The sequence below is a fragment of the Apus apus genome, chromosome 3, assembly GCF_020740795.1.
Source record: "Apus apus isolate bApuApu2 chromosome 3, bApuApu2.pri.cur, whole genome shotgun sequence".
NCBI lineage: Eukaryota > Metazoa > Chordata > Aves > Apodiformes > Apodidae > Apus > Apus apus.
The window spans coordinates 57,336,315-57,355,063 of record NC_067284.1 but is presented as its reverse complement, the minus strand read 5'-3'; the positions used below and the strand labels follow the sequence as shown (position 1 = coordinate 57,355,063).

Genomic DNA, 18,749 nt, shown 5'->3' with positions numbered 1-18,749 from the left:
CATCGTGTCCTTAGAGCTCCACTTTCTATTCAGATTGAATCTGTATACTAGCTTTGGGATGGTGAGCCACTTTACAGGTGCCTTCACAAGCCAGCTGCCATGGGATGGCTGAAGCCTTAAAGTATTAGGCCTGTGCTGGATGGTTGCAAAGAGGCATCCTCTGGAAAGGACAACCTGGCTAAAACAAATGCTACCCTTTCCTCTGCTTTTAAAAAGGGCAAAACATTAAAACATACCTTTTGCCAAGCCTCGAAGAACAGGCTTAAGACTGTTTAGCTGGATATTCCCTGTCTTCATGCCCCACAGGGTTTTTTCTCCCATTTGTTTTTTTCAAGGGTTTGCAGTTTTGGAGAGAAATGGGTGAAATTAGCCCCAATCCTGTTGCAGTGCTGTCTGTGTAGTGGGAGCCCTCTGACGAATGAGCACGAATTGTCTTTCATTTCCCTCTTTCTCAGAGTTAATGTTGGGAAGGAAACTGAGTATCAAGCAGTCCAGGGAGATTAAATTCTTCCCTCTTCCTTGCACATAGCCCCTCTGTACAATGGCAATTTTGTGCTTATCTGAGCACAGAATCTTCTACAAGTGGCTAAAATTGCAGTGAGATGCCACGCCTCCTTCCCCCAGCAATGACAGGGACCTTGGCTATGACCAAGGCCTCTGCTTCTGGCCCTGCTTTCCCTGTTGCCCCAGTGTTTGCTCTCGTTTCCAGGCACTGCAACGTCCTGGTGCGGAAATGCGCGGCCAAACACCTGCTGACCTTGGTGGAGCAAATCGGAGCCGGGAAGCTCCTGTCAGGCACACGGGACAGGACCCAGCCGCTGGTGCACACACTGGTGAAGCTTGCTCAGGACTGTCATCAGGACACAAGGTGATGATCTTCATTCTGCCTCCTTAAATTTAAAAACTCTTTGATATCTGGCTATAAATGATAAAACCACAGAAGTGTGGAAGAGAAAGTGTGTTATAGACTTGTCAGAGTTGAAGGGACTTCTGAAGATCCTCTAGTCCAACCCCTGTGCTAGAGCAGGATCACCTAGAGCACATCACACAGGAACACATCCAGATGGGTTTGGAATGTCTCCAGAGAAGGAAACTTCACAAACCTCTCTGGGCAGCCTGTTCCAGTGCTCTGTTACCCTCATAGGAAAGAAGTTTTTCCTTAAGTTTAGCTTGAACCTCCTGTGCTCCAGCTCGTGCCCATTGTCCCTTTTCCTGTCATTGAACACTGCTGAAAAGAGACTGGACCCATCCTCCTGACACCTGCCCTTTAGATATGTAAAAGCATTTATGAGATCCCCCCTCTGTCTTCTCCAGGCTGAACAGCCCCAGCTCTCTCAGCCTTTGCTCACAGGGCAGATGCTCCATTCCCCTAATCATCTTTGTGGCCCTGTGCTGGAATCTTTCCAGTAGTTTCCTACCCTTTATGAACTATGGAGCCCAGAGTTGGACACAGTATTCCAGGTGAGGCCACACCATGGCAGAGTAGAGCAGGAAGATAACTTCCCTTGACCTCCTGGCTACACTCTTCTTAAGGCACCCCAGGATGCCATTGGCCTCCTTGGCTGCAAGGGCACATTGTTGGCTCATGATCAGCCTGTTGCTCACCAGGACACTGAGGTCCTTTTCTCCAGAGCTGCTCTCCAGCAAGTCAGTCCCCAACACATGGAGTTTTCTTCCTCAGATACAGTACTTTCCACTTGCTCTTGTTCAATTCCATTATGTTTCTCCCTGCCCAATTCTGCAGCCTGTGGAAGAAACTCTGGATGTCAGCACAGTCCTCTGGTGTGTCCAACTCCCCTCCCAGTTTTGTGTACTTGCTAATGGTACACTCCATCCCTTCATCCAGGTCATTAATTAATATATTGAACAGGGCTGGGCCCAGTACCAACCCCTGGGGAGCCCCACTAGACACAGGTCTCCCACTAGACTCCGCCCCACTCACCACAACTCTCTGAGCATTGTCCTTCAACCAGTTCTCAATCTCACTGCCCTACCATCTAATGCACCCTTCCTGAGTTTGGCTGTGATGACGTTGTGGGAGACAGTGTCAAAGTTTTGCTGAAATCAAGGTAGACCACATCCACTGCCCTCCCCTCATCTATCCATCCAGTTATGCGATCATAGAAGGCTATCAGATTGGTCAAGCATGACTTCCCCTTGGTGAATCCATGCTGACTACTTCTGATGACCTTCTTTTCTTCAACATGCTTTGAGATGGCACTGAGAACAAGCTGTTCCATCACCCTTCCAGGGATGGAGGTGAGGTTGACTGGTCTGCAGTTACCTAGGTCCTCTGTCTTGCCCTTTTTGAAGACTGGAGTGACATTGGCTTTCCTCTGGTCCTCGGGCACCTCTCCCGTCCTCCAGGATCTTTCAAAGATGATGGAGTATGGTCCAGCAATGACTTCTGCTAGCTCCCTCAGCACTCTTGAGTGCATCCCATCGGGGCCCATGGTTTTGTGGACGTCCAGTTTACTTAGTTGGTCTCTAACCCAGTCCTCTTCAACCAAGGCAAAGTCTTCTTTTTGCCCCATGCTGCCTTTTTATTTGCTTCGATTCCCTTCTCTGATGTGGGCTTCCCTGCACTGGAGGTGGTCTCCTTGGTGAGGAGGATGCTATGGATAATGTTTTCTAGGGAAATCACTACTAGGTAACATGAAGTTGTCCAGCAGGAAGGACCACTAACAGATTCCTATGACTTGAATTAATCTTTATTTAGATCAATGGACTTCAGATTAGTCAGTGAAACAATTTTGTTTGATCTTATGCACACAATGCAAAGCTGAAGTCTTGGGCACTGTTCATCACTGAATGGTCCCGAACATTTCTTTCTGGTAAGATTGAGATTGTTTTAAAAAAAGTCTAGCTGTCTTCAACTGATGTATTCAGTCTTTGTAAATCCCTTCTGCAGATTGAGTTTCCTGAGGTAGTCACAAATTTTTCTTCCCAGTCTTTGTATAATGTCTGTTGCTGAATAACCTCCAACTTTCCTCTGGATGATAGCTGTGGTTTAATCGTAGCAAAACCAAAGCAAACAAAACCCACCTCCCTTTGATTATTAATTTAAATTCTGATTAGGAGGTGGAAAGAACACATGAGCAACTAGCTGCCCATGTGTATACATGTAGTGTAGAATAATAGTGAGCACGGGGTGATTTGTCTTAGCTTCTCTGCCAGTTAAAGAAAGGTAAATTCTTGTGCAAGATACTGCAAATAGGCCATGACAGCAAAGGAGACATGCTTTGCTCATCCCATGTGATCTTGCAATCCAACAGAAGCTTTCCCAGAATTTCAGAGTGGAATTGTATTTTTGTTGCCCTGTGTTCTCCTCATGTCTCTTGTGTTCAGCTGGCTGCCTTGTGCAGTGGCAGTACATGGAGGTAAATATCTCTGCTGAACAGGTAACACCTTCTCATGAAGATATTACACATGAGGAGTTTAAAATATCAGCTCATTTTATTAACACTTTTCCTTTGTTCATTCACAAGGGAGCCAAGATAGTAAATCTGTAGAAAAAGCATTCATTCATTTTTCTCTTTCCTGTGCTAGGTGTTATGGACGGCAGATGCTGAATATATTGATGAGTCATCCAAAATTTGATAGGTATTTGAAACAGTGTGGACCATCACGTGACTTGGAAGAGATTATGGCAACAATTAAGAAGAGAGTGAGTGTTTGGCAGGAGAAATGTCTCCTTCATGCAAGTACTGAGATGGCTAATATGAGTTTAAACATACCTGATCTCTCTTAATTTCATTCTTATTCTTATCATTTTGCTCCTGGAAGTGCTCCTAGGTTGATCCTTTGCCTGTTAATCTCCATACAGTGAAGGAACTAGTATGGCTAGAAATAAAGTGGGTGTGTTTTTAATAGCAGCCACAAACAGGAAAGAGAAGTATAAGAAAATTATTTTACCTTCAAGCATAAAATAACACAACACCATCCTCTCTCTTCTCCCTGCTCAATAAAGCAAGGAAAGGAATGTAGTGCTTCTGAAGATAACAGAGTCATTGTAACAAGCAGTAGTGCCAAGAACATTTTCAAATATACAAAAGATGCACAAGGCAGTAATAATTAATACACATATCATCTTTATTCTGGGAATACTGCCCTGCTGTCATGCACTGTGGAGCTGGAAGAAGCTCTGTGAATCCAGCATCCAGCATTCATTCCTCTCCATTTACATTCTAGAAAGGAATGTGCCCTTGAGCAGAAATAAGGAGAGTGAGTGTGAACCAAATCAACTCCCAGCAAGGTGTGTCAGCCTCCTGAGACTGCAAAAGTTTCCTGCTCTTTTTAAGAAGACTTGTTGCCTACCTGTTTGCATTGTTCCCATTTGTGCTCAAGACTTAATGAATTCAGGATTTTATACTGCTGCCTATTATGGTAGCAACCTGCTTTGGGTTATTGAAAACAAATAGCAGACATCACTGAATCTCTGGCCTGTCTCCCTCTCAAAGTTATGAAATGTTTCCCTAGGGTTTTTTTGGTAGCAGTGATCCTGGTTATAACTTGGGTTTTAAACAAGTAATTTCCTATTTGATTTTCTATAGATTCACATTTTTTTTTATATCTACATACAGGGGATAGAAGACCATAGAGGTGAACCTCCAGCTGCCAGAGACCCCAGGGAGTCTAAGAACAGCAACTCGAAGACATCCCAGGACAAGTTGCCTCCTATTGGAGGGTACTGAGCATTTCTGTGATAAAAAATGTCTGCTTCTCCATTGGGCTGAATACAACTTCTTTGGGGGGTTTTCCACAAAAACTGAGAGAGAGGAAGAGACAACCACCAGTTGCAGCTTGGGAGGTCCAGTGCTGTGGCAAGGACAGTGTTGTGGAGGCTGAGAAAGGGTCATGTCTGTACTGTTTGACTTGGGAAAAGTAATTTCAATCAGGGTATTCTTATCTGAGTGGAGTCTTTTTTAGATGAGTGGTTTGAAGAGAAGTCCCAGTCGAGAACCAAGATGCCATTCCCCAACATAGCACTTTTCATGCATGTGGTTTGGCCTGGCCAAGTTATTGCTTTCTGACCCTCAGACAGTACCAGCAAAACAACTTCTGAGCAGTTCTGGTCAACAGATATTTCAACATGGACTTTTTCTATATCTATTCATGTCACTCAGACCCCTTACTGGTTGGTTGATGGACAGCCTGTTTTCTTTCCCCTGTGCTGCAATCAGCCTTCAAGCAAGGAAATTGGTCCCTTCTGACTCCCCATGCCAATGGGAGAGCTACTTGTACCTGTTCTGCTCTGATAACAGAGGATGTATTTAGCTGTGTTGCACTCAGCAATGGCAGGAAGGTGACCACATGCCTCATTATCATAGTTAGGATCTCGCTGTGCTTGTGGCAGAGAAAGACTGATCTAATAAGATTGTTCCCCTTGGGTTTGTTAATCTGTGGATCCAGTCTCCAGGGGAGCTATAATGTGAGCATAGTAGTGGGGTGGCTAGCTTCTCTTTTTATCTCTGTTACTCATCCTCTGGATCCTTTCAGGTATGTCCCTTAATATCTCTGGGTAGGATTAATCTCTTCAGATGTATCTGAGCTCTTCATCCAGATTCAGATGTGTCCAGAGCAATTAATTTCCTTATAATGCAGACACCTCCTATAAGATGAGGCAGGTAAACTTTCAAGTAGGGCCTATTTTGCCCCACCCAGGGATGCTAGATGAGTACCTAAGAAGATACCTGAAGACAGATGAGAATAAACCCATTCTCAGTCCCTTGGGTTTCCTGAGTAAGCACTAGCAATGATGTTAGTTGCAGATTGTCTCCTGTAACTATTGCCATGAGATCTAAGTTGTTTTTCAGATCAGGATCTAGCTGAAATCACACGATTAGGAAGTCTCCTCAAGATGTCTTCCTCACAATTATCTGAAGACATTATCACCAAAAGATCTTACCCTGTATTTATTATTTACAGCTTGAAGCCTGGCCCTGATGTCACCTTGCCCCCTCAGAAAGTCCCTCGCACCTCACTTTGCACTGTGGAAGCAACTGAACAGCTCCTGGAGCTTAATGGCCTCCTGAAAGCCCAGGAGTTTCAGTCAAGGATGAAGGGGCTGGAGCTCCTCCTGGATCACTGCAAAAGCAGCCCCCAGTTCATTTCCACTAACATTGTCCAGGTATTGCTCCTTTCCCATTAGCTCCCTCCCCAAGACTGTACCAGTAAAGTTAACTGTCTTGGCACTACTTACTAGTCATTTGGGACAGGCTGGTCCCTTCTTACCCAAGAAATTTAATCTAACTCCAGGCTTCAGGGCAAGTAATTTCAGTCCAGATATGTCTCTAGCAGGGGTCTGTTCGTGCTGTTCATGAGATGAAGACAGTAAAACGTACTGTTGCTGTAGCTTCTACTGACTCCTACTACCAGTTAGGTAGAAAGAAAGGAAATCCAGCCACTGAAAGCTTGGCAATTATTCTCTAGAAGAAAAATAGGTTGGGAGGTGGGGGAGAAGTATCAGGCTGGGTTGATTTATTAAAGAATTTTTTTTTTTCCAAGAATGCTCCTGTAAACTTTCTCTTGTCTTGTGCAGACAAAACTCTGCCTATTCACTTCTGTCCTTACCTCTTTCCTGCTTGGGAAAGACTTCCTGCCCTTCCTGGAGGTCCTTTTTATGCCTTTGGAAAGGGGAGGAAAATAGCTTGAGACAGATCTTCTCCTCCCAGCAGCTGCTGTTTTTCTCTTTTCTGGAAAATGGGGCCTAATAATGTGTCTGCCGAGGTACTGAACCTGCTCTAATGAAAACTGCACAGCACATTAAACTTATGAAGTCTGCCTCTTAGCCAGACAAATGGTCTAGATCCTGAAGAGTTCATCAGAGCCCTGCACTCCTCCAGATGCAGGTTCTGAAATGGATAAAACAAAACTTGGATCTCATCCAGCCAAAGTTCTGACAATCAAAACTACCCTTAGTACTTGGAAACTCCATCCCTGGAAGTGTTCAAGGGCAGGTTGGATGGGGCTCTGAACAACCTGATCTACTGGGAGGTGTCCCTGCCCATGCAGAGGGGTTGGAACTAGATGATCTTTAAGGTCCCTTCCAACTCAAACCATTCTGTGATATTATGATACGATATTCTACTTGGGACAACTTTATGGAAAATGGGCATATTACATACATGTTTCCATACCTCTGTACCAAAGATCCTATTTTGCATTATTAAAATGAGATTAATTTAATGATTTATAGGTAAAGAGAAATGCCATATGAACTAGCGTGTCCCCACTCAAACCTCTCAATGAAACGTGAAAATCTTTTCAATCAGCATGAGGTTGTGCAGCTGCTGCAAGGAGCAGTCTGTAGGCAAACAGTGGAATTGTGCTGGCAAGGGCTGACCTGACAGGAAGGATTAATCCATCTGTATCTTTGGTGGGTATTGGTTTCTACATCCCTTCTTGAAACAAAGACACTTTAATCCATCTTCCATGTCATTTGTTTTCTTAACAGGTTTTTGATGTTTTTGTCCTGACACTTCAAGACTGCCACAAGAAAGTGAACCAGAGGGCACTGGAGGTGTTGGCTTTGATGATACCCGTGCTCAGAGGTGCCTTACAGCCAATAATGGTCTCTCTGGTGACAGCAATCATTGACAACCTGAACTCAAAGCACTTGGGGATTTATGCTGCAGCTGTGAAGGTGCTGGAAGCATCCAGGGCTCACCTAGGTAAGGCTGATTCTCCTCAGCTGTGGCTCTGCCATCTTGGAGCCAAGTGAACACTGAATCTGTTGATAGCTGTTATTTATTTGTGAAAATATCCAGCTGTTGCTTATGCATTCTTTCTATCCCAATCTGTTGTATCATGTTGTGATGTACAGTTGAATGGATGTTAACACCGGAATCATGTTCAGTAGAGAGGACATCATAGGGATTATTTTAAGGTCCTGCCAGAAGAGCATGAGGAAAAGTGACTAGCATCTGTCATGACTCTTTTTCCTGCTTCCTCCTGAGAAACTGCATGTTTTGTTTTTTATTGAATTTGACTTCTAAGATGCACATTCTGCTAAGTTTACATCCACTAAAGAAAGATGAAAGGAATGTGCTTTCTCCTTGAAACACGTGGTGGGAAGGGTGGTGAAGGCTCTTAGCTCCTGCTGGGCTTTGTTCCATACTCTGGCAGATGCATCTACCCCTTGCAGACCCCAATATGAAAAGCTTTGAACTCAAATTACTCATTCTGCAGTTTTAGGTAGTTTAACCATGTAAAGCTGAAGTGAAAATGTCCTTTTGAATTCAAAGATTGAGACCTTGAATTTAGTAAGATACTGTTTTATCAGAAATTGTACTGGAGATCAATACAGGATGAGATGCTTGTTCCACAGTTGGCCTGGAGGTCTTCATGTGGGTAGGGTTGCCTTGGCTCCCTTCTTGCAGAAGGACAAGGAACCCCATTATCATCCTCTTTTCTGGGTGTTTGAGCATGAGGCTGCAAGTGTGCCTGTTGACGCAAAACATGTACCTGCAGTAGGGAGAGGGTCTGGTCCTGATCTTCCCTGTGTATGGAGCCATATGGCCCACTGCAGGTTGTGCAGCATGTCTTCTACTGCCTCCCAGGGTCATGCTGAAGCTCTCAGGGATCTTCAGGCTTGTTTCAGCTGAGAGCACCTGCCCTGCAGACTGCGCCTGCAGCCCATCCATCCCTTATTGCTACGTTTGCATGCTACGACCTGGCAATACAGTAGCATGTTGCTTTATGTGTAATGCTATGTTGGTGTCTTTGCAGTTCCTCAAAGCAGATTTTAGCAGCTACTTTCTGGAAGTGTGTTTGGAATTATTCCCTTGTGATCTACTTCAGAAACCTGATTGTATTAATGTGGGTAGCATGTATTTCTTAAATGTACATGGAGATCCTGTCCTGATGTTACCTCCCTGCTTCTCTTCATCTGCCACAGGTTTCAATTTGCCTCAGTTTGGGGGCAGTAACTTAGAAAGTCAGAAAAACAGAAATAAAAGGATGGGAGTGAAGTTGAATGGGATTATACTACAGTTTTTTTCTTCACCTAAATTTTATGGTTACTATTAATGATTCACAACAATGAGTACAAGAACTGGGTGACCTTGTAAGTGAAGAAGGGGCTGGTAGGGCTGGTTGCAGCCAGGGGATGTGGTTGAAAACCAGACCCAAGTCTTTAGGCAAGTGTTGTTCTCTGTGACTCTTAGGTTATACTCAGGCACTTTATTTTAGGCAGCTGCATCCTCTGGAGGATCCAGCCTGACACTGGCTTCGATGTCCCCAGCTGAAGGCCAGACACTTTCATTAGCTGTGACCTGGGACCCTAATCCCACTCAAGGGAGCCACCTTGTAGATGGGGGCGAGTCAGCCAATCAAGCCTGACTGCAACAGGACCAAGACAAAGATCTTGCTCTCATCTGACATCTGTCCTTATCTGTCCTATGCCATGAAAGAAATGCCCTTCAGACTGCCACTGCCTGACACCAGGGTGTGAAGTCAGGCCACCCGCCCATGTAGCTCCCAGAGGAACCAGCCCTCTGCAAGAGGGGAAGGGAAATGTCTGCTGTAGATGTTAACGTAGCAAAGAGGGGAGTGCTGTGAAAATGAGTGCAGAGAAGCAGATTCTTCTTTTGCTCATTTTGCAAATGCTGGGCTGCCTCTCCTGTGGCAAACAGGTTTAGCTAATTCGTAGTGCAGAGAATTAAAGCTGAGTTAGTAAGAACTGAACTGCTTGCCACCTTGTTTTCTCTAATAGCTGATAAAAGCCCCTCTGTGTTTAGGTCTCTCAAGGCAGCTAAAGTAATGGTTGGCTAGATTTGTTATTTACTCAAGCTTTACTGTTTCAAGATGCACAGGGCATTTGAAACCCTTAAATTGAAAGGTGAATAGTGCCTCTACACTTGGCTTCCTAAAAACCAAACAGTTCCCCCTTGCCCACCCATAACCCACGTGTTCCCCTGAAAAATCTGTGTAGATACCGGTATTTAAGATTAATTAATATCTTGTGCTCCTTCAGGATCTCCTGATCTCAGGGTGTTTCTTCTTTCAAAGCAGCTGTAAGGTAACTCTGGAGAAGAACAGCAAGTGTGCAACAGTGTCTGCCAATAACACAAGAGTGTGAGGCAAAAAGTGAAGTGTCTTGTTTAAAAAGGTGAATGAAAACAGTGTAATTACCAAAGCAGAAGCTTAATTAGGGTAGCAGGACCAATTTTTTACTGCATGCTTGCAAGGTTATTTGGGACTTGCTTTTTATACCTCATGCAAAAAAGGAGCACTTCCTAGCACAGTGCTGCTTAAAGCCACTTTGGGATTTGGGTCTGTGGTCGTTCACTAAGAAGTAGGTTTCCTGCTTTACAGGTGCCACTCCTGGTGACACTGTGAGGCAGTGTACCACATCCCACATGCATTCTGCCTCCAAGAAAAGCTTTCCTTGGCTTATGAAAGCAGTAGAGGCTTGCAGACTTATCCAGGCAACAGTTTATAAATTAAAGCAAGATCCCAAATCAACAACAGGCAGCACAAGAAAAACTAAAATACAGATGACAGTCACATTTTGGGAAATCAGTCAGTTTTCTAGTCTCTGCCACGTTGTGATTTCAGAGACATTACAAGAGACACTGAGAGTGAATGGTCCTAGCAATGAGCAGTGATTTGCTCTTGTAAGAGTAACTTGGAGTCTTGTCCATTGATCCCAACAGATATCTTAAAGATTTAACACCAGCTAATCCTTAAAGTGTGAATGGATATATGGACTTTGAGCCTTCTCAGCCTTTTCCTTGGAGGAGGGAAGAGGTAACTTCTGCAAAACTCTGGCATGCAAAACCTTTTCATCACTTACATGGGATTTAAATTTTGAGGTCCCTGATGTGAAATCTTTAACACAGCACCTTGTACAGCAGTCAATTTTGGATTATCAAATGGGAGAATTAGAGCTTTTCTTTTTGAATTTAAAATCCTCCCAACTAAGATGGAAGGAAAGAGCCGGAAAAGGACTCAGCAACTGGCAGAAATTGCCTTTATTTTACAAAGTGGAGTTACCTCTGTCCTTTCCTCCCCCCTTTTTTTTTCATAACCTCAGAAGAGTGAGAATAAATAAATGTTTCTCTTTCAGATAACACATCTCTGCTGCAACTGTTTGCCAGCCGAGTGCCTTACCTGACTGGCCAAGCTCTGCTGGATGTCACTGAGTATCTCTCAGGTATCTCCTGCTTCAGCTCATTTCCACTTCTCAGTTAAGAAGTATTCAGGGGTAATGCCTCTGAATGGGCAGCACAGTAGCTCATCAAACACCAGAAAGTCCTGAGCTTGTTGTCCTCCCTGCAAAATGCAAATCCTAGGTGTATTTGGCAGGGGTTTGCCTGGCTGCTGTGGAGGTGTGCAGCACATGAGGATCACTGGGGCATCTCAGGACCCACCTCCAGGAGACCATCTAAACGTACCCTGGTTGGCTTCTGTCTTTGCAGGACAGTACAGTAAATGTACAGGGATTCTGTCAGAGAGTCTTTTTCTAAAGCAAAGGACCACCCTTTAGAAAAAATGGTGGCAGCTTGTATTTCTGAGGATGAGTTTGGTTTGTCATCACAGGATTCTTGTTTTGCTGTCGGAAACTTTGAGGCTGAATCCTGCAGAGCCTGGGGGTCATAGCATAGGTACAGGCAAGGATTTTGTGCAAGGCAGGATCTGGGGGCAGAGGGGCAGAAGCAGGCAGTTGAGCCCAACCTGCTGAGGCTCCCTGCCTGTATTGCAGATATGTCAGACTCTGAGCATTTCAGGATGTGCAAACAGTCAGTATCCACACTGTCCGACACGTGCAGCTGATAGTTGATGAGTAATAGTAGCTTGCTACCTCAGTGATAGCCAAGGAATGGAAAAAAGTATAATCTCAATATATACTAGAGAGGGCTGTTTCTAGCCTTGTTTTAATTAGGGCTAAATCCACTGCTAACTATGCCAGCACTTTTAATCCAAGGTTGAATACATCTTACTTATGCATCTCAAAAGAGCATGTTTAGCCATAGTGAGTGCAAGAGGATCTATAAAGAATTTGAATAAAGTAAATCACCATAAACACAGAATGTAATTTTACAGCTATTTTAATTTCTGTTTCAAAGCTAGCATTTGAACATAAATTTGGACTACTTTAGAGAGAGCAGATGTTCCATTTGGAACTTACTGGGAACAGACAGCTCTCTCTCTTCTGAAGCTCCATAGTGACCACTGTGTTTAATAGCATTTAAACTCAAATTGACTCCCATTTTAAATAGGCTGCATAATCCTTTTCCTGCTTACCAGAATGGGTTTTAGGTACTTCTTAAATGTTGGTGACTGCTGCTAGATTAATAGTGTAGAGAAAATGAAGGTCCTTCCATTACAGAATATGAAATGGCTACTGCACAGCATTTCCACTGAACAGAAAATACCAACTCTGTCTCCAGACCACTTGAGATTTTGATCTCAGCAAAATCTGCCATGCAGGGAGCCTATTGCTAGTAAACTTCTGTTCATATGTAATAGAGTTCAGTTCACTAAATGAGCTGAGAGCAAACTTCAGGGAGAATGAGAGAAAATCCTTGTTTTTTGGTGAAATTTCAGCCCTCCTGAGTAAGATTTTTCCATCTCTATTTCACTATTTCAGGGAACACTGAGGGTAAATGCCATTAAAATTGTGAGATGCTCAAATGCCATGACAATGGAATCTGGGTGATTATCTAAGACATGCTGAAGTTTGAAACAGCTGTTCATTAGAAGCCACCAAGAATAAGAGGGAAGAAGCTCAGATCAGACTATTCTGCCAATGACATCAGTTAGTCACTGATGTTTCTAAGAAAACTCTCAAGCAGCACACATCTTTTGTGGGCTGGAGTTTGGAAGTGTGGTAGAATACTGCTGTTTGCTGTGTGCCACTGAGCAAAGGGAACTGCCAGATTGGACTTCGAGCTTTTTTCATCAAAGGTCACAACAAAGTAATAATCCTTTTTATTAGAAATCTTCTGATTACCTCTCTCAGCTGCATTTCAAAATCTTTAGCAGCTGGTTTAGACAACTTCTTAATGGAAATAAACAGCAATGTGACCTTTTGGCAATTTGTAATGTAGAAGCGGGTAGCAAAATTATGCCCAAAATGTGTATGATTCACTTTGCTAAGTCTGTAACAGATGCAAAGCCTTAGATTTGGAGAAATTAAGGTCCTCAGAGGTTGGTTGTTCTGTTCAGTGGATGGTCAGCCACTGTTGCCTGCTTCTGGATCATTGGGCTATTTGTGCTTGCTAATATTAGCTGGAAAAGCCTTCCAAGAACCAAAAGTAGAAGTAGGTACTTGTTTGCTTTAAGGTTGTTAAGAAACTTGTCTCTCTTGCCCGGCAGTGCTTGTGGAATCATCTTATCCCCGGAAGCCCCAAGCCATCCAGCGCTATGCCCTGCCCGCCCTCTGGTATCTCCTGGGGAACAGGGCCCTGCCTGTCCTCAAGGCTGTGGTCACCAAGCTTGCGAAGAGCCTCTACCAAGTGATGGGCTCCAGACTGAAGGAACAGGCCACCAAGCAGCCTCCACATGTGGCGAAGAACCTCTGGGACATTTTGGAAATGAGTATCGGGTGAAGGCTCTGTGTGCTGTGGGAAGATGACAGAGCTCCTGAGTTGGGATGGGTGGAGGCAAAGGTGGATGTTGCACTGGCATTGGTTTTATTATTTGTGTTTGAAACAGAGGTTTTACCCAACAGAGTTTATAGTTACAGATGTACATCATATGTTTGATGTAGGCTATTAATAAAAGAAGCTTGCATAGATAGCAAAAAAATAAAACCTGTTTGTAAAGGAAATTTCTAACTGTAAAAAGGAAAACTTTTATATACGTGCTTAGAAAGTAAGAGATGTACATATATGTATGTTTACTTACAAAGTAAGAGATGGGCTTTAGAAGCATTTGGACTATAAGATTAGGAAAAGGACTTGGGGGTGATGGTGGATGAGAAGCTCAACATGAGCTGGCAATGTGCACTTGCAGCCCAGAAAGCCAGCAGTGTCCTGGGCTGCATCAAAATAAGTGCGGCCAGCAGGTCAAGGGAGGTGATTCTGCCCCTCTACTCTGCTCTTGTGAGACCCCACCTGGAATGCTGTGTCCAGTTTTGGAGCTCCCAACATAAGAAGGACATGGAGCTCTCAGACGGAGTCCAGAGGTGGGCTATGAAGATGATCCAAGGGCAGAGTACCTCTGCTATGAAGACAGACTGAGAGACATGGCGTTGTTCAGCCTGAAGTGGCCTTCCAGTACCTGGAGAGGGGGGGCTACAGGAAAGCTGGGGAGGGGCTTCCTACAAGGGCCATGTAGTGATAAGACAAGGGGGAATGGCTTTAACTTAGAGGAGGGTAGATTTAGGTTCAACATTAGGAAGAAGTTCTTCACTATGAGGGTGGTGAGACACTGGAACCCCAACACAACTGCATTTCAGAGATTCAGTGCTTGGGGGTGCTGATGGCACAAATGGTCCCATCAAAATACAACTTTGCATTTTACAGGCCCCACAAAGGTACCATTCAGGATACATCCCCAAGGCAGCAACAAGGCATCCATATGATCACACAATGAATATATAACTAACTCCAAACTCCATTAATTTTGAGCATCCCTATGATTTTACTTGACTGTAGATACTTACCCCAGTTCCAGGGGGGAAGTTTCCCCATACTTCCCCCAGACCATTCCAGGAAGGACTAGTCTCCTGGCCCTTCATCACAGCAGTACAGTCAGTAGCATGGATGGAAGACTCCTACAGCACAGACAATTTTGTACCACACTGAGGTGCAATTCTGAGGCACCTGAAACCTCAGCCCTCTGTTCTGTCTTCCCTGAGGATATAAATCCATTCCCTTTTAATACAGCAAATACAGCTGTCTTTCAGATCCAGTCTCTAATGAAGAAGCTGGGGAATTTAATATTCTTCCTGTTGATTTGCTGAGAGCACTTGCTCCACCATTTCATGTGTCACCTAGAACGTCACATAGTAAATTTCCTAAGTGCAGCTTAAATCCAAAACTGCTGTAAACTGACAGCATAAATCAAGACAGACAGAGGCTTTGTGCTAAATCCCAGCACTGAGGTCCTGGACATACTTTGTGGGTAATGTAGGAAGATGGTAATGTCCATTGTGTGCCACAGGGGAGCTTAACTCTGCCTGAGATAATTTAATTTAGGTCGTATAATTTTAATTACTATATAAAAGTTGTTGTAAGTGGTTTTTTTCTAGGATAATTCTCAGATTGGAGATCTAGGATAATGTAGTGATCCAGAACCTCAGGAAGAACTTGCAGCACTAGGACATGGACCCCAACAAACCCTGTACCATCTCCCCTGCCCTGAGAAACTGCCTAAAGGATGAGGATCCAGAGCCTGGACTCCACAAACTATTATATAAAGGCAGTCATAACCTGGTGAATGAGTATGGCAGGAAACAGTATGGAGTACGGGGTAGAATGTTATGGCTTGAGTGGACTTGGCTAATGTGCTGGCACCGACTGGAGGAACTAGAGGGAGTGTCTTTAGAACCCTGAAAGACCCAGGAGGGGTAGAACAGAGAGGGGTCAGTATTCCCTCTTCACTTCTGCTCATACTCTAAGCAAAGCCAGGACAGGAAGCCCAGCCCCTTTTTCTTGCCTCCTTTTTCCTTGCTGCTGCTGTGCTTGGAGGCTCCTCCTTTCCCCTCAGCTTGCTACTGTAAAGTCTGGCTGAAGAAAACTCCCTAAGACTAATTTTGGAGTTCTAGAAAGCAGGTAATCTTTATTGCAGTGCTGGATACATGATAAATAGCTTCCAAAATTATGCATTAATCCCATTCACAACAGTTAGCTTATATAGAACTTACCATAGTTTTCAAGAAGAAATAGAAGATCTCTCCTAACAGGTTACAATCTGTATTTTCACTATGTGTGCACAATAGATAGCTAAAACTTTTCCAAGAGGGATTATCAGATGGTCTCTGGTGCCCCTTTGTGGTTGATAGAGGGATGTTTTTCTGGTGACCTTTAGCTAACTTGCATACTTTGCTCCCAAATATTGTGCATTGTTCAATGATGGGGCTAAATTTCACAGCTGGGCATCACCAGTTTTACCATTATCTCTGTCCCACGAACTGAGCAGACTGGGGCAGACTAAATAGCATAGAATCATAGAATATCTGAAGTGGGAAGGGACCCATAAGGATCATCAAATCCAACTCTATTGTGATAGTTCTTTTTCAAATTTTATTTTAACTAGTTTGTTTTGGTTTTTTAAATTCTTCTGAAAGCAAGAATTATTACATCTCAAACTGATAAAAATCAGAGTAGCTATTCTGCATTGCAACCCAACTGAACTAAGGCTTTAATCAGTGAAGCACTGGAAATTGAAAACTATAGACAGAAAAAGACAATAACAATCAAAGTGGTAGAGGAAATCTACAAAGACATACATTTGCTTAGATATATTTCTTAGTTGTTTCTTCATTTAGGGGCTAAAACTAGCTGCACCAGTGCGTCTACAGGTGCATCTTGAATGTGCTGGTTTTTCTCCTGCACTAGCAGTATGAATAGCATGTCCCGTAAAATCCATTTTCATGCCTGATACAGACGGATTATCTTTGAAGGATATTGCCAAAAATGCACCTGACACACTTGCACTGTGGAGGAAACAAGGGATTTGGGTTCATTGTTATTGTTCCCTTCAATGAGATGCGTAACAAAGAAAACCTCCACAACCAAGATAGTTTTTATATGTGTATGCATGGGAGAATACCTCCATAACTGATATTACTATCATTACAGAAAGCAATTATGACTAAAAAATAGTCAGAAAAACCCTGTGTTTAGAGCACACCTCCTGGAAAAGCCACACCATAGCAGAAATACCAGAACATCTGCTTGTTGCTTTTAGCAACCATCTCTCTAGCCTGGGGACCTCCACCTCATGCTCTGCTTTGCAAGGCAGTCACAGTCCCAGGCTCCTGCAAGTTAACTCCGGAAGCTCACAACTGAGTAGGAAGTAATGAGATAACCACTGAGTCTGCCCACACCCTCTATGCTAAACTGGACTTCTACACACCTTCAACAAAACCCGGACTGGAATCTTAACTCCAGAAGGGAGGCGGACAGACTGAAGTGATGTCAGAAATTAATTTTGTATGGAGTCCAGAATGGGACCCGCAAACCAAAGCTAACCAAACAACCTTGTGTATGAGATTAGACAGGGGTCTGCTCAATAATTTTCAATCTCTCTTGAGAGACTGTGAGCCTGCTAGAAAATTAATAGATTTGGACTCTGAAGCTAACTAGAAAATGTTCAACATGCTGTTTATATGTTGGTCAGCCCTGGATAACAGAATGCATTGCAAGCAAAAAGCAGAGGCCAGGGCAGAGTGATATGTGTGAGATCATTGTCTATGAGGGATTGCTGAAATCTAGCTCCATTAGGGTTGAATCAGTGTGCATATAAAAGGGTATTGGAAAAAGGGATTATCCCTGGATCCCTGGCAGAAAGGGCATCTCTAGGTCTAAATTAGACCCTATGTCTGAAATAGTGACTATAGATCGAGATAGGGACTTCAGATTGACAACACAATATATTCTGTGTTGAATGAAGAGGAGTTACACTTCACACCTGCAGTACTGCAGACTAATTCTTGGCCACCACTGAGGAATCTCTATAAACCATTTTTAACACTGTTTTGGGTTAGTTCAGTCTTAAACTTCATTACTAGCTTTTTCTCTTTACATGACATTTCTCTTAACATCTCTCGGTAATGTAATTTCTCTTACATGACATGATTCTCTTAATGTACAGTATTTAAATATCGGTTGTCTAAATGGCTTGAGAACATTATCTCAATGTATCAAACCACTTGGTTATCTCACAACTAATTAGTGTATTGGCTCTAATTGCAGTAGTACCTCTTTCCATGCCTGTACATCACTGCAGTTGTGTTCAGTTCACAACAAAGCTGAAGTCTTGATGACTGTATTTTTGCATAATTGAATTTGTAACATACTGTGGGAAAAACATGTAACTGTGCCTTGGTGATTTCTAAAGTCTTTGTTGGAAGATTTTGCCTTAGAATCATAGAATGGTTAAGGTTGGAAGGGACCTTAAAGATGATCAGGTTCCAACCTCCCTGCTATGAGCAGGGACACCTCACACTAGACCAGACTGCACAAGCCCCGTCCAACCTGGCCTCGAACACCTCCAGGGAGAGAACATCCACAACCTCCCTGGGCAATGTATTCCAGCATCTTAATACCCTCATGGTGAAGAATTCCTTCCTAATATCTAACCCAAATCTCCCCTCTTTCAGTTTAAAACCATTACCCCCCTGTCTTCTCTAATGAAAAGTCCCTCCCCAGCTTTCCTGTAGCCCCTTTCAAGTACTGGAAGGCAGCTATAAGGTCTCCCCAGAGCCTTCTCTTCTTCAGGCTGAACAGCCCCAACTCTCTCAGCCTGTCTTCATAGCAGAGGTGCTCCAGGCCTTTGATCATATTGGTGGCCCTTCTCTGGACCCTCTCCCACAGCTCCACATCTTTCCTGTGATAAGGCCTCCAGAGCTGTACAAAGTATTCCAGGTGTGGTCTCACAAGAGCAGAGTAGCGGGGCAGAATCACCTCTCTCAACCTGCTGACTATGCCTCAGGGGGGAGGAAGGACCTTGTGCATGTGGTGTCCTCTACAATGCTCATACCATGTTTTTTCTTGCCCATCTTGAGTACCTGTCTTGTCATGAACAGGCTCCTCTGGAGGGAACAGAGGTTTTGAACGTGCTTGTGGTTATGA

General features: G+C 43.7%; 1 protein-coding gene across 1 annotated transcript in view; it reads left to right on the top strand.

The window, feature by feature from the left end:
- The window catches only part of TOGARAM2 (TOG array regulator of axonemal microtubules 2), a 28,462-nt gene extending 14,906 nt beyond the window's left edge, over nucleotides 1–13,556 (top strand). Inside the window, exons 8-14 of the mRNA XM_051615024.1 lie at nucleotides 710–868; nucleotides 3,550–3,667; nucleotides 4,584–4,687; nucleotides 5,929–6,130; nucleotides 7,457–7,673; nucleotides 11,072–11,158; nucleotides 13,324–13,556. Of these exons, the coding sequence (XP_051470984.1) occupies nucleotides 710–868; nucleotides 3,550–3,667; nucleotides 4,584–4,687; nucleotides 5,929–6,130; nucleotides 7,457–7,673; nucleotides 11,072–11,158; nucleotides 13,324–13,556 (1,120 nt within the window). The remainder of the gene's footprint in view (nucleotides 1–709; nucleotides 869–3,549; nucleotides 3,668–4,583; nucleotides 4,688–5,928; nucleotides 6,131–7,456; nucleotides 7,674–11,071; nucleotides 11,159–13,323) is intronic.
- Nucleotides 13,557–18,749: the final 5,193 nt, after the last annotated feature.